General features: G+C 39.7%; 1 protein-coding gene across 2 annotated transcripts in view; it reads left to right on the top strand.

Moving 5' to 3' along the window:
• The window catches only part of lrba (LPS-responsive vesicle trafficking, beach and anchor containing), a 295,618-nt gene that overhangs the window by 211,654 nt on the left and 66,852 nt on the right, over positions 1-17,112 (top strand). For both annotated transcript variants that reach the window (XM_077203247.1, XM_077203253.1), the window contains exons 40-45: positions 3,733-3,850; positions 4,089-4,191; positions 6,531-6,646; positions 7,301-7,413; positions 15,144-15,284; positions 16,826-16,945. In XM_077203247.1, the coding sequence (XP_077059362.1) occupies positions 3,733-3,850; positions 4,089-4,191; positions 6,531-6,646; positions 7,301-7,413; positions 15,144-15,284; positions 16,826-16,945 (711 nt within the window). The remainder of the gene's footprint in view (positions 1-3,732; positions 3,851-4,088; positions 4,192-6,530; positions 6,647-7,300; positions 7,414-15,143; positions 15,285-16,825; positions 16,946-17,112) is intronic.

Here is a 17,112-nt window from a genome sequence, read left to right on the forward strand (position 1 = left end):
CGCAAGCCCGTCCGGGTCATGCAGAGAGCTCGAGAGGGCTCTGCATGACGCGCGAACGGGGACGCGAGGGCGGGGTAGCTCTCTTGTAACGTAAAGAGAGCTAGCCGCGTGCTTGGTGGTCGAGCAGAACTGGAACAGTGTTTGTACGAGGGCGCGCGCACGAGTAGTGGGCACGGGACCTACATGTAACACAGATGATGCCCGTCCGGGTCATGCAGAGAGCTCGAGAGGGCTCTGCATGACGCGCGAACGGGGACACGAGGGCGGGGTAGCTCTCTTGTAACGTAAAGAGAGCTAGCCGCGTGCTCGTACGTGTCCCTCGGCCTCATTCTCAGATGCGACGGCAGTGAGGCTCGTGAGCGGCAGCTGCGCGTCGGTGAGGAGAGGCGGGGGGTGTTGAAGGCTTCGAGTCGAGCCCGCAGGGTCGACAGCGGAAGCGCTTCACAGCCGGAAGTGCGAGGCGTCTTAAAAAAGAAACTCGCTGCTCTTTTAGAGTAGGTTTTAGAATAGGTTTTAGCAAGGTAAAGGATACGTCGCCGGATAGCGTAGCTCGCACGGATGGCTGAAGGTGGCGAAGACGGCCGGCTTCCTCAGCGCTCTCCTAAGCTGGCTGTCCGCTGTTCGACGGCGACGGTGGCTTCTCTCAGATCCAGCGATGCGAAGAGCTCGCTGAAGAGACGAAAATCAGGGAAGTCAGCCTACAGCCCCTAGTGTTATGCGCTAAGCCACGCCCATTCTGGCGGGCTGTGACGCTATGAAGGCGCGGGCGCCCTTCATTGGGCGTGACGTCACGCCGGGCTCACTGGTAGGCTGCAGCAGTTGCCCGCAGGGCAGCCAATGAGCACGCGAGATGGCCTGCTCTAGGTCTGCTAGCTGCTGCACTGCGTTGACAAGGAATACAAAATTAAGGATAATTTTTTGGCTTCAGTATCTCGAGAAGATGAATCTTTCCCGTAGCGTAAGCTAAACTTACGCAATACGAGAGAACCTCTCGTAAGAGAACCACAATTAACGCTCTGGTTTCTACAACTTTCACTTAGGAGCAAAAATCTGCCTTTAAATTTGAAAGAAATAAAGATTTGACATTTATCATGATAATTATCGATATCGACTAATATAAAAAAATTATTGTGATAATTTTTTTTTGCCATATCGCCCAGCCCTATTTTACGTCATTGTAGGAGGAAGTGTAAAAGGGGGGGATTTCTGTGAAGACTACAAGCACTAGTTCCCGCCCTTTCAAACCCGCCCATAGGGGGTTGGACCTAATGCGCTAACAGACCTATCACAGATCAGTGCCGGTGCGTTTGATTTCACCGGCAGAAACTTTTTGAAAATATGGACGAAGGTACTGAATACGCAGACGGATACATTATGGAGGATCTGGATTTTGACGAAGTTATGGTAGAAACGGATGTTCGTGGCTACCTTTATGCGCCACAGTATAGCGACGAGCAGCTGAGGGCTATGGAGGAACAGGAGGCGGCTGAAGCTGCTGTCACCACAGCCGATACAGATGATCTGCCTGCCACGGACGAGGAGCCCGCAATGGCTCGAGCTGGGGCAGATTGGTGGTGCCTCTGCTCTCACTGTGCGCCAATGGACACAGAACAAGAGTCTGTCTGCTGCCGAGAATTCCAGCGGTGCCAATTTCTAATTGACGAAATTACGGAATCGGAGGATGACACGGACGTGTGTGTTGTTGCTCACCCGAGTTTCGCACCCCATATGGATAGCGGCGTCCTGTGACCTACTTTAGAATACCTAAGGTCAACTGGCAACGTCAGCCAAAGCCTACAGGGTCAAATGGTCGTCTTTCTGTAAAGTAAGTTTATTTTCATTTTGTTAACACGCTAACGTGGCAGGTTCATTGCACAAATTTTTTGCAGTTATGCTAGCTACTGTGGCGGCACGGAGTAGTGGGAGTGGCCTGCGGAGCTGAGCATTGCAATGCACTATGGGGATTGTTGTCTACAATCCACAAGCACTAAAAAGTCATTTTCTGCCTTTTATCAGCCAATAAGGTCCCAAATTAGAAATTTATGATACTATTCTACTACATATATGACCCACTTTCGATACATATTCATTTCTCCACCGGTGGAATGACCCGTTAATCGTTTATATTTGATTTGACTCTTCACTCCTTCCATTTAGAATGGCAGGTAATGATCAGATCGTGAAGTGTGTGTTATATTATGATGTTGTGTTGAGTGGTGGGTGGGTGTGTGGGTGGTTGGGGGACCTTTGCAGCATTAACACTCCTTACATGGGGTTAATTTCATTACCAGTCCATCGCAGCTGCTACTAATACACTATGCGAACAGACAGATCCTTCAGATGAAGTTCCTCGATTACACTTGTGCAAGTGGATTACATCTTTATGACCCTGTCTGTAATCTCTCAGCTGTAATAAACTCCTCCATGCTCAAACTTCTCCATGATACCTTGGTTAGGTAGCGCATCAGATATCACATTTATGGTGCGGTTTCCATACCAACTGCCTGACAGAGGGGAGATGAGGAAGATAAATAGGAGAGCAGGGCCGTCTCGCATGCCGCTTGTCAGGGAGTTTGCGGTGGCGAACGGCAGCGTTACCGGGGCGGTGGAACGACCTTAATCCACATTTAATTGAACTCCAGAGACTTTGAAGTGAGTCTGCAGAGCAGACAGGAGCAGTGACACTGCTCTCAGCACACAGCACAGCTGCTGCCCTCTCTTTCTCTCTTCTTCCATCCTCTTCCCTTTCTACCATTAATGAGTGCATATCAGTGTTAGCCTTGCTACTGGAAGATCTGAATGCCCGATAAACTCAGCTGTTTATCCGCCCCTAATCAGAGCCCCACAGATCAGGTGTGGTGGTCTCTTTCTCCTGTTCTGTCCTAACAACCAATCTGTAATAAAGCTAAATTAGAAATGTGAGAAAATATTAAACTTGTGGAGGTAAAGAAACAGATAAGTAGAGTGTTTGGCACAGCTGAGCATCTGTGAATGCAAAATTATACTATAGTCGTCTTTCTCTCTATTGTCTTGGTCGTCTCGCAAATAACCAGGATCAGGGCTATCTGCGAACGTTGGAAGCCTAATTTGGTTGCTTCCACCAAGAACCTGAAAAAATCTTCAGCAACATATTGTAAAATGTGACGTCGGCAAAAAACAAAAATAAGTGTATTGTCTGTCCCTTTTCTAAAAAAAAATTGTACAAAATTAAACTGAGCACTATTTATGTTTTATATAAATAAATGTACAATTTATATCTAGAAATGTAGAAATTAATAATAATATTATTATAAAAAATATAATATTTTAAAAATTTATTGCGCTTTCTGAACAATTTTTTTTTACATTTCTTGTATTTTCTGAACATTGAAAGTATGATGATTGTGCAGCAGCAACACATGATAAAACCATTTCTCGCTCACACCAACTTGAAGGGCAAATACTGATAGATTTCCAGTTCTCTTGGTACTGATTACCTTTTAGTGAACTGTGGCCTTCCTGCTCCCCTTTAGTGTGTGTCTGAATGGGGCTCATTTTAGCGCTTAAAGCATCTCTTTTTCATGAGGACTGATCAATAATACACATTAATCCTGCACTGCAACCCTGAGCATGAGCTGTGGGTGATAAATGAACTAAAACCTTCCCTCTGCCCTGCTGTTTTCTTACTCGTATTCCCTTTATTTTTTTTATTTTTTCTCTGATCAGTTGTCTTTGTTTGTGTCTCCTGGACAGATTTTAGCCTACACAGAGGGTTTGCATGGGAAATGGCAGTTCACAGAGATCAGAGCGATTTTCTCTCGCCGCTATCTGCTACAGAACACAGCACTGGAAGTCTTCATGGCCAACAGGAGTAAGCTCTGATCACTTGCTGTTTAAAAAAAATTGTTTGTTTTTTTGAGGAGATCATTACACTACAGAAAACATGTTTTAAAACTATATATATTTATTTATTAAAATTGTACATTTAATCATTTAAAAATGTTTAAAATTGAGTTTTTAACATGACTCCTTTAAAACAGTTCAACAGAAATTCTACTATTTATTTACACACAGTGAATGAAGTGTTGAATTCTCACTCCTCCCTACAGCGGCGATCATGTTCAACTTCCCAGATGCGGCTACAGTGAAAAAGGTGGTTCACTGTCTCCCCAGAGTTGGAGTCGGCACGAATTTTGGCCTTCCTCAGACCAGGTATGTTCTGTATTTCAGCTCTTTATAATACCTGCAGAAAGCTATCCATTCACATTCATCTCATTGACACTTACACAACTTGTGCGGGACCTCCCGGAAGTATGTGATAAGCTGTGCGATATGGACAAAAAATACTATCACAATGTTTTGATCAATATTGCGATTTCAATTTTAACCACGTTTTTTAAACAATATTTCCACAATATGTGACGGCATCGGTTGTTTCTTTATTCCATTTTGAACTCTTTTCAAATGTTGTGCAGTTTGCAAATGCCTGTATTATGCAATATTTTTGTTCACCTGGTTCAGAATGTGTGGGTAAACATGCACTAGACGGACATCTTTAACCGCTGCGCTTGCGTCTTTTGACATGGCGTTCAATTTATCTTTAGACCTGCGCCTTGTATTTTTTAACCGCAAAAACGCATTCTATATGAATAGCGTTTACTCTGTTTTGCCGCAACGATAGTTTAATAGGCCTGGCCATTTACCTGGCTCCATGATACATCATCTCTCCTGTATCCAAAATTCCAAAATCCAAGTCTTTATCCCTCCTTGAATTCACCTTCCCTGTTTCTGTGTTTTCTTCGAAGTCGTTACGCCAAAAGCACTCTATTTATGTTGCACACTGAGGGAGCTAGTGGAAAAAATCATGTTTTCTGCAGTTTAGAAATCACGTGTGCTCACACTTTCCTGATTTTATGATGATTTTGAATTACCACACAGCCCTACTTTCTTTCATGTTTGCTCATGGTCGCTCAGTTCTGCACTTACAATCTGTTGGCCAAGCATTTGCTTCTACGTTTGCAGACTTTAGTATGTTTCTGTGTGTGTTAATGTGTGTGTGGTGTGGGGGTGGCTGTAACACTGCCTAATTACCTTCACACAAACACAATTCACATCATTTATTTATCTCCCCAACTGAGAAATAAATACAGGGGCCAGTGCAGAGCCTGCAGGGCAGACTGGGAACACAGGAAACACACACACACACACACACACACACACACACACACACACACACACACACACACACACACACACACACACACACACATACACACACACTCACACACACACTGCTGCAGTCAAAGAAAAGTTGATTTAGACAAGTGAAATTCCATAACAATATACTTCTAAATCAGTGTTCTTATTAACATTCACTTAAACTACATAACTATAGGGTAACATAATGGGTAACATAATATAGTGGATATTGATTCCTCACATGGCTCTCGTTGTCTCTTAACTGGTCAGAGAGGTTTTTATGTGGCTATTGACCATTGCAAACGCCCTCTCCCGCCATGAATTCACTTATACCCTTCTGCTAACATTCGTGTAGCTTTTCCCTTGCGCATTTCCCTTGCGCAGCGTTGCCTCTGTGTTAGGAGGGGCAAAGGGCAGTGGAAACTTCAGAGAGGCCTAATGACTGTAATCACGCTGGGTGACAGTGATGAATTCTCTAATTTTGCTTTGTTTTAATTGGATGGAGAGTCATTTATTTTAGTGTCCACATATTTGCTTGCACTGCGCATGTTCATTTAACAGGTTCCCACATTACCCATGATGCAATTGTGTGTCTGTGTTCATGTCTGAATTTGAATGTAGGATATACTGTATTCAGAATTCTAAAAAAAATTTTTGTATTGATTCTGATTGGCTCAGGGGTATTTCATATAACAGTACTGGAATGTTTCACTGTTTGTATAAGTCCTCAAGAATTTGAATATTGGCCTCTTATGCTAAGTATTTTCATTGGAGCAAAATGTCTAATCATATTGTGTCTATTATTTATGATTATGTTTTATGAAAGCAATTTCCCATAGATTTAAAAGCATTTTTCTATTTGGACGTTATGTGTGAATGGAATCCATTGTTGAAATGAAACTTTTCTAGCAGTGTGACATCTTCTTAAGCCAGCAAAATGCTGTAAAATAATTTATATATTGTGGGAACATAGCCATAGGATTTGAGAAGTGTTTCTTAACTGTTTAAGCACGAACAAGGTTACATTGCTGTGAAGTACAGGTAAAAAATGTTTAAGCCAATTACAAAATTCTGAAGTACCTCACGCAATTACTCGGTGCCATTTTATTTTTATTAGCCTGTGACATGGGATTCAAAATCATGATCGTTAAAGTGGATAGATGCTGAAACAAAAGAGGCTTTTCTCTGTCCGAGTGATAAAGAAATTAGTCAACAGATTACTAGATCAGTTAGAGGTTATCTAACTATATTTCCATCAATTTTTAAAATAAATATTTCCATTTACTGAATTTTAATAGCACATTTCGGGTTACTCTCTGAATTTCTGAATGTGTTTTTTCTATCTCTAATAGACGGATTTCTCTGGCCAGCCCGAAACAGCTCTACAAGGCCTCCAACATGACCCAGCGTTGGCAAAGACGAGAGATCTCCAACTTTGAGTACCTCATGTTCCTCAACACCATTTCAGGTAAAAATCAATGATACTTGAATGCTAACCATCACCAGACGTTCTCCAAACATTAACTCAGCTAATGTACTAATGAATGAATACACCTCCGTATGACACAACAAGCGACAAAAGTTAACTCTTCCATGTTATTCTGAGTTTCTGTTTTGCTGTGTTGGGCTACATAGTCTCACCCACACTGAAACCTCATTGGACAAAAGCCCTGCAAATGAATTATCGTCCAACTAACAAAGACTGGAAAGGAATTTGGAAAAATACTAAAGGCCCCGTTTCTAAAACTAAAACTAATAGATGTTAATTGCACCCTGTAGATACTGTTTCTCCAGTCATGGTTCACTCAAAAAATAATGGGTGTAGAAACAATTTTCACATTTAGAAATTGCTAGTAAATTAATTATAACCGACAATTACAAAGATACGGCGAGAAACACATTGAATTAAATGTGAAATTTTAAAGTAGAAAATATGAAATAGTTTTTCTTGTAAAACGTACAAAAATCTTTGTATCTTTTACAACTTTGCATCATAATTTAGTGTTTCAGTGACTCTATTTAAAGGACTGTAATTAAGGGACATGATGACGAAGTGAAATCATGGTCATGATAAAGGTAACAAGACTCAAGGAAATGTGTTTTGACACTCCTTGTGTTTCAGGCCGTACATTTAATGATCTGAACCAGTATCCTGTGTTCCCCTGGGTAATCACCAACTACGACAGTGAAGATCTCGATCTCACCCTGCCCAGTAACTACAGAGATCTGTCCAAGGTAAACACATGACCACATAGACACACACACAAACACTCTGAGCTAACAACCTGAACCTCAGAGAACTCCTGTAGTTTCAGACTGAAGGACATGTCTGAAGTAAAGTTTTGAAAACACAAATACACAGGAGTATTTGAGTGAAAACCCCGTCCGGCAGCTTTAACGATGAGGCTGAGCCTGATAGACAGATGTAACTGTCTAGCGAGGGAGGGAATGACTGCCACTGTAGACTCATCGCTGTGAGTCTGACTGTACATGAAGTAAAGCGTTTGCGGCCGCGTGCGCGTGCGCGTCACCTCATGCCAGGCACCCTCAACCGCAGACAAGTCAGATAATGGGTCCGTGTCTCTTCTCCTCCCCTCTCCCCCTCAATCAACCCCTCAGAAGCCCCCTACATCCCACCTCTCACCTCCTCCCCCATTCCCGTTAGCCAGCCAGCCTCCCTAAGGAGCTAATTAATGAGCGTAGTAGTACTTGAGCTAACCACACAGACAGACTGACACTGCTGGGAACACCAGACCTGCCTTTGTCTCTCTCAGTCTCTCGCTCAATACATAGGTATCTTAAATTGTATCACACCATTTGAAGGCAGCTCAGGAGGATTTATATCTTTGGCCGATAACTTTTTTTTTTCTCTCTTCCTGATTCAACAGTATCAATTGCACGCACTGTTCTTACACTAAGTTCTTTTAAAATACAGAGATTTAGTGGCCAGTCACGTCGATGCTTATACTGACGAACAGCGAGTCTATATTCGTCATTCAAAAAGAGAAACCGAAAAAAGGATATACAAGATATATGAAACGTAAACAAAGCAGCGCTTGCTTACCATTTTGAATATCAGTAATGTTGATAATTTTCTTCATTTTAAGCTGCTCATGTTGTTATAAAAAATGTTCACCTTCTGGAATGCTCGGCTTGGATAACATAACATTAGAACGTCTTGACTTGCTTGCTCTCTTTCATTACTTTCGCTTTAATTTCCGTGCACTGACTCGTTTGCTAAACTGAACAACCAATCAGGTCCCACTCTCACCGACGGCCCCTACGCCGATTTCACATGCTGAATCAGGGAAACTGTCGTCGACGTTTGGAACACACTTCAAAACTTGCCCGACAGATGCTCGCCGATGCAAACTCGCTTGGTGTGTCCTGTCCTAAGTTTTGGTTGCCTTTCCCCTTATCCACGTTGCAGCTATTCAAACAAGGACAGTGTTCTCCTGAATCAGGACTCAGACTCAAATATTTCAGGCCAGTAAATCGAGGTTGTTCCTCTGGTTGATCATTCTGTGGTCCTGACCTTGGTCTAATTGCAATAGATTGTTGTGCAGCGGACTTACCTCTGAACTACTAATAGCTGCTCTGCTGAAGTGACAGTGATTAACCAGGATTAGTCAGAACATACTATTCCAGTCTGATCTGTTTTGTCCTGATGATAATGGTTATTAACAGTTTAATTAAATACATTTCACTTATGTTTGTATCTCAAAACCAGTGTCTTGAAGAGCTCCTTTCTCAGTGTAGACCTGATAAATATTTCATGTCAAGTGCTAGGGGGCACTCCTCCAAAAGAATGCTCTTTACTTGCATTACACCACCATTTGTGTAATTGAGTTGTAGGATAAACGTTGTGTTTTAAAATGCCTCCACCCTCAAACTCGTGTGCTTGTGAAATCTTGCCAGTCACTGCCTCAAAAATGACCATCAATTTCATGTAATGGTGGCCAATGGAGGGAGGACAGAGGATTACTTTTAGAGCTCAGATGATCGAACGAGTGTCCACTCTGACCCAAAATGGCAGTATAAATCAGTTCTAAGAGGCAGGAAAACAAAGGACTGAGAGATAATGGAAGATACATTTCTGTGCAAAAACAACCGTGATGTTTCAGAAGTCACCCTTACTGTCTTCAGTCTGAGATCATTGCTCACGTATTGCTCTCCAGTGGAGGTTTATATGTATGATGCTATCTGTATATTCTGTGTTGTTTTACCAATTCAGATCTGGCAAGCACCATGTTTCTTTCAGGTACTATATATATATATATATATATATATATATATATATACATATATACATATATAGTTATGGGTAATATGTAATGGATATAATTATAATATAGCCCAAATGACGATGTGTTACAGTCGCAGTCCTCTCTGGCGGAATACAATAGTTTTGTATGAGGTACAGAGCAGAATTTAAGTTATTAATCGCTGAAAATCTAATCCCGATCCACTGTGTGAAGGCTCGCATTTCTCATTAAAATGCACATCAACCAAAACATGTCACAATCTGTGACAAAGCCGATGAGAGCCAGTGAGCGTTTGATATCACTGCCGTAAAACATATCGTAAAGCTTCTTGAGGCAGCATTTTTTTAATTTACAAGGAATGTGGGATTTGACATTTATGGTCGCTGCTGAGAATGGAGATATAGATCACTGAATAATGGCTTGAATTTGGGTCTGTTCCTCACAATTACAGAACACAAATAGTGTGATGGAGCGATTTTTGATTGAGTGATTTGTGAATTTATGTTGCATTTTATGGTTTTATACTATACTGAGAAAATGCCCTTAGTGAAAATATAAATAATTCATGATAAACAATGGTTAAACGATTACAGAAAGACTATTCGTTTTAAGGTTTTAAAGTGTAGGGCTGTTTAACATTATATAAATCAGGGGTGGCCAATCCTGCTCCTGCCGATCGACTGTCCTGCACAGTTCATCTCCAACCCTAATCAAACACACCTAAAATTATTTTTTATTTAAATAATTTTACAATCGCAATCAAATACTTACTAAAAAAAGATGAATGTATATATTATTTTTTTTTGTTTTTTTACCTGTATGTCATGTGACCATTAACCAAAATCAGAGAACCATGAACTTTTATTATTTATTATTATTTTTTTTTTTTTTTACTTAATTTTAATATTGACCTACTTATTAATGTAAAATATCAGGGCTTACTTCAAGTAAATATATTAGGTCAAAGAGGTTCAGCTGACAAAAATGTTGGGAAATCCCTGCATTGCATTTAAATATATATTTTTTTTTTACATTTTAATGTGTTTGAAAGACAAAAGACTTCCAAAGACAGTTGATGAGATATGCAATGTTGAGAAAACACTTCTTAAAAGTGAAATGATTTCTGTAAATCCAGTGATCAAATGCTGCGTGGATCTCAGTTTTCAGTGAAAGGCACATGACTAGTGGCTGGTCTGTGTGTGCAATTCCACAAACCTGGAAGATCTTCTGAACGTACGTATATAAACTCCAGGCCTTTTAGAAAGGAACATTTAAAAAATAAATAGTAGAAATAATCAATGAATTATTAATAATTTACTGTTGTTGTGAGAATAGCATGTAATCATGTAATCAATAAAAAAAGGAACTCAGAAGTCAGTTTTTTTTGTTGTTGTTGATTATTTTAAAATGTAAAGTAATCTAATATCAATTACTTAATTTTTGGGATCTGATTACGTAATATAGATGACTACCCAGATCAGTTACTACCCAGCATTGGTTATGCGTCAATATTTTACATTTTAGTGTCTATGGAAACGTAAGTAAATGTGCATGCATGTGGTAAAACCACACTTTACATAAAACAAAAAAAACATACCAATACTTATGAGATCACGTTGGAGTGGCAGACAGTTATCTTTCACCCAACACATGGACAAATAAATATACACAGAGACACACACACATTTGTAGCCAGCACACAGCTTGGAGCATATCTTTTTATTTATTTATTAATTTGTTCTTCCCCTGTGCTGTTTCTTTCCGATGGCTTCTTCCCGCTAGGTTTAAAGACAACAGACCTATAAACCATCCAACATCACCCTCGCCTTTGTTTCTCTCTCTTTCCCTCCCTCCCTCAAACTCTCTCTCGAGTTTTGACAGCCTTGCCTTTATGTTCAGTCAAGCTTTCAAGCCTCAGGGAGAATTGGAGGCCGAGCAAGAGCAGCCTCCTCATCTGCCACCCCTCCCACTGTAGCGAACAACAGCAAATCTCAACAATCTTTATTACAACTGCTTTATTCATGCTGTTGACACAGGCAATATGAGTGTATGGCCAGTGGACCATGACATCACAGCCTCGCCTGTGAAGGCCATCTGAACCTTGTATTGGCTGTGCGTCTTTCCTCTTTTTGTCCTTAACCCCTCCCGCTCACTCTGTCGTCTGCGTATGCCACATCCCAGCTCTGCATTGATAGAAACAGGTCATGTGGGACCTTTTACATAGCGGGGTGAAATTGCCATATACGCTGTGTGACACGCACTGTCTTTCCTGCGGGCAGAGGAATGTGCTTCATGAATTTATGTTCCTTTTGTCTCATCGTTGTGACCCTGCTGGCTTTCTTATCATAAACTCTAACCTTTCCATGACATCTGGTACAGCTGGAGTTATCACTACAGCCAGAAAGAACAAAACTGACACAACTGAGTGAGCTGCTCACCTAATGGAATAGATTGTAAATGGCAACACACATATCACTCCCTTGTTCACCCAACCTTATGTACATCCAAGTGAAACGTACTATCGTGAAGAAAAAAAGGTAGGGTGGAGACTTGGCTCTGTTCATCAGTTGTCGATTGGATGGAGGCAGATCTGAATTTGAATTTGCAGTTGATTGTGAAAAAAGAACTTGATTTAAGTGGGATAAATGATTGGAGAAGTTATGACAGTTTGATTAAAAATAACAAGTTAAAAACAATGAAACGCGCATGGCTGAATTGTTCACAATGAGAACATTCAGATGCATTTAGAAAATAGGGTGAATTTCCATTTAATTGACTTTAATTGTGATTGTGATAACAGAAAACTTAAATAATATGATTTCCATTGTTAAATTGTAAATGTATAATTTAATCCAGTATATTTCGAAATATATGATGGGTAACATCCTATACTAGTGGAGTAACAGGAAAAAAAAGAAAAGGTGTCCTGGCTAAGGCATCATTTTATATTTGTATATTAACATAAATAACACCTGAATATATTGACCTGTTTCTACACCCTCACAGTGATGTAGTTAATGGCATATTGATTTGCTTCACAGCATTTACACCCTTTCAAATGAGCTCTAGATACACATTCACAACTTCTCTAGTTCATGCTTCAGGCTTTCCTCCATATATTGAAACTTCCTAATTCTGATGCCAAAGTTGAATTTGTTTATTTATTCACTCACATTTATTTTATTGAGAAAGTAGATCAAAAACAGCTTGTTTAGCCATTTAGCATAGTGGATTGTTTAATCTAGTATTATAGCACTTTCAGTGATTTTTTTTCTTTTTTAATATTCAGTGCTTAGGTTAAGTCACTATTATTCTTTCTAAGATATATTGGGATTTATTTGGAAATATCTGTGATGTTTGCCTGCCACAATTTACCCGGCACTGTTACAACCTGTGGAAGTTTGATAGAATGGTTTGCATACATTTTCATCATTGCAGTAGTAATTTGTTGCAAATGATTGAGAAATGTTATAACCATGGATATAGCCAGATAGGGAACCACACTTCTGGCATTTAAAGAGCCGATAGGTGCTTACATCACAGTGGATGCAAATTTTTGGGGGCTATTTTGTCTAATTTGTTTGTGCTATTACCTGATTTGAATAAATCGTGTGCAAATAAATAAAGGTATCAGTCGCAATTCATGAATTCCCCACGAAAGCCTGATTTTTGATCAGCACGGTGAAGTCCGCATACTGATAGCTACTGGCAGTCTGTTCAGATTTGCAGTCTAATTAAAAACATTGGGGCAGCTCATTTATTTGAGCCGTCACTAGAGAAATATTCAGCAGTGCTGCCAGAGCGTATTAGGGTCGGTGGTGTGCGTTCACTCCATCACATTGCGCTGGGGTATGGGGATAACCCTGATGAACGACACTGTCATGAGACCCTATTGTACCGGAGAGCCTCCAACGGTAATTTACTGCCGTAAACAACACGAGGGGCTCACACGAACACACACACACACATACATGCACACAAATTTACACATTCACATAGAAACACACTCTCACTCATGCACACTCTGAGCTATGACAGAGATGTTTTTTATCCCGCTCACCCTTTTCTTTCTTTAATGAGGGTCCTGTTATTACCGCAATCAATCAGTTAAATCGCGCAATGTTTAATTCAGTATGTGTTCTCACTGTAGTTGCCACAAGAGAGCAGACCGTGTGTCATTGTCAGCCCAGGGCTGCATTCCACTTTAAAACACACACACACACACACACACACACACACACACACACACACACACACACAGACACGGATTGCATTTGAGTCCATGCAGCATGAGTCTATTAGATTTCAGTGGCAATTATTACAAGCTTTAATGATTTACAATCAAATGTTGATTAAACCGTGCTCCTTTTTAAATCCCAATTAAATCCAAGACATAGTTTAATCACGATTATATTACAATTAGTGGAATATAATTAACCTCTATTTTTAAATGAGACCCACAGCCCTTGGCCTTGTTGCACAGTGGTAAATCTCACATAAATGCCGGCACACATGGACACATATGCACAGTGGAGCATTAAAAGATACAACCGCAGGTTTCACACCCATATTGTCCTAGCACCATTGTGATCAATAGAAAAACAGCTGTAGGCCCTCATTACAGAGCTATGATATGAGAAATAGATTGAGATGGTCAATCTGTCCTGCCCACTCTCACTCAAGGAGCTTCATCATTCCGTTACTATTGATCAAACTAAGGAATGAGAGACAGACAGAGAGCTGCAGTCATTTTCAAGAGTAATAAAGACTCAGCAGGGTAATAACAATACATATAAATGAGCATTTAAATAATGGCCTGCTTCCATACGCTGGGTTTCTTCAGATCAATAATAAATTAAAGCAGCTAATCAATACTTTTGATAGAATCCAATGCAGGACAGGATTGTATTAGTATTAAGTCATATATGAATGCCACATATCCTTGAACTTCCTCATGATCTCCCTTGCCTTACTCTGAAAATAACTTTTATTATTAATGGTTAACACCATTAATAATGCAAGGATGCATAAAGTTACGTAGATTTTTTTTCTTTTGATCTTCTATTTCTCAAAGAATCTGGAATTTTTTTGTATCGCTGTTTACACAAAAATATTAAGCAGTACATCCGTATTCAACATTAAACATAATAAGAAATGTTTCCTCAGAGCCAGATCAGCATATTAGAGTAATTTCCAATGGATCACGTGACTGACACAGTTCTGCTTTGCCCTCAATGGAAGTGTAAATGGGCACAATTCTTTTGGTCAACACTTTATTTTAAGGTTTCTTTGTTACAGTGTAATTATACAGCTAAGTATAACTGAGTAATATTTATTAGCAACATGTACTTACTATGGAGTTAGGATTAGGGTTTAGTTTGGATTAGTTGCTTGTAATTATGCATCATTTACTGTTAGTAATATAGTAAATATAGTTGTGTAAAAGTGTATATAGGTAATTACTCACAGCTTCACACAGATATTGATCTTTAAAATATCCTATTATTTATTAATCTATTGTTGATTAAACTTAACACTTGCAGTAAATTAATTTACATAAATTATTGTCATTATTAAATTAGTATTTAACCCCCACCCCAACATTAATTTTCTCATATTTAATGCCTGTGGTTCTTGTTCTTACATACAACTTCACAGTATATTGCTTTGTTTCTTGAATGTTGTCTTTTCAAATTACAGCCCATTGGTGCACTCAACCCAAAGAGAGCTGCATTCTTCTCAGAACGTTTTGAATCATGGGAGGACGATCAGGTGCCCAAATTCCACTACGGCACACACTATTCCACCTCCAGCTTTACTCAGATGTGGCTACTCAGGACTGTAAGTTGCACACACACACACACACACACACACACAATATCACACTGTCACATGCAGATATCAAGCACAACAGTTTTTCCAACTGACACCAAACTGCACAAAACAAAATGCTCCAGTACCAGTTTTTAAATCTTTTTTTATAGCATCAGAGAGAAAAGCCTGTCAGTGTCCCATTTGTCAGTGCATTATTTGACTTCTTTTAACGTTTATTTATTTCATAATCTGTTTGTGTAGGATGAATAAATGGGACATGATCATAATCGTCCAAATGATTTGCCACTTTTAAAGGGGTTTAAAACAGACAGCGACTCTGTGCTCTTCATGCTGCAGGAGAATGCTAAACATTCATCGTGATCGGTTGTGAAACACATTGCAACTAATTGTTGTTTATAATTGGGCATGTGTGTGTGCTCAGTCAGGTTGATTTATTGTTATATTGAAATGTAGGCCTTATCTGCATACTAACAAACTCAGAACACATCGCTCATCTTCCCTTCATCCTTTGTCTTCTAATATCTGCAAAGAACAAAGACGTGACACTCCGGAGGAAAAATACTTCATGGTTTATAACAATATTTTGAGCAAGCATAGTTTAGTACAATAAAAGCAGTTCTATATTAGTTTTATAGTAACGAAGTCCCATAATCTTCTACAACTCTCAAAGCCTTTGTACAGTGGCAGTTACTCTTCATTTAAAATGTGTCTGTGTTTTATTTTTCACATTTATTTTTAATGTATAGTCTATTCACATATTCCTTATAAATTTTGCACACAAAGAGAGAGGACTAGAGGTCACTAACCCATTTCTGGCCATCTCTGTAATTGTTACAGTTTTTCACTTTCATTGCCATTCCCTGTTGGCCCATTGTATTGATCCCATCTCATTATTATCAGGCTTATCCCAAATCCACTTCACCAAACACCCTAATTCATGTACCATAGCACAAATCAGCAACCTCGTGATATCGAGGCTCTTGACAGAGAAAAGGAGGGCGTTAAATTCAGTCAAGCACCCAAAAGCTTCTGCGTAATTAGGATATTTTTCTTTCATGGTGTAGCCTACCGGGGTGCTATTCACTATAATTGCATCCTTTTCATCGGGGAGGTATTGTTTCAAAAGAACCACCTATTGATTCTGCACAAACAAGATTAAGCATGATTAGAAAAGAACAAATAATGCACTTGTAAAGGCTTTACTGTCTGCCCGGGGTTAATAACAGGTTTCTTTAGCATTCAGGTCCTTTTTTTGGAGAGGAGGATGTCATTTAGTGCACACAAATTAGGATCATATTGTATATGGCTTTATTATGAACAGCAGGAATCTATGCTAAATAGGAGATACTGACTGGGTTGCACATTGAAAAATGTCCAAATTGGAGGCTAAATATTGATCAAAGTAGACTCGTAGTTATTAAATACATGATCTTTGTTCAGTGGAATTTGCCCTGTAGTTGTTTTAGGTCCTAACATGAGTTTTTAATACTCGTTTTAGCATTAATGTGTGTGGAAAGTAAGAATTTTTTCTTCTCTCTTATTCTCAGGAGCCTTTCACAACATTCTTCCTGAATTTCCAAGGTGGGAAATTTGACCATGCAGATCGCACTTTCTCCTCAGTGTCCAGAGCCTGGAGAAACTGCCAGAGGGACACATCTGACGTAAAGGTACGTCCATGTATGTGCATGTCGACGCACATGCGTATAGTATGGATGAATTGTCATATTACTATAGAAATGCTTCATAGTTTTACTTTGAGTGTAATTTTATTAACTCATCCATATTTATACACATGCACAAAGCTGTGCTTATTTCTTCTCAGCCGGGGTTCAGC

This window comes from Siphateles boraxobius, unplaced genomic scaffold, assembly GCF_051911475.1.
Source record: "Siphateles boraxobius isolate OS27281-9 unplaced genomic scaffold, OSU_SipBor_1 119, whole genome shotgun sequence".
In the NCBI taxonomy this organism is placed as follows: Eukaryota; Metazoa; Chordata; class Actinopteri; order Cypriniformes; family Leuciscidae; genus Siphateles; species Siphateles boraxobius.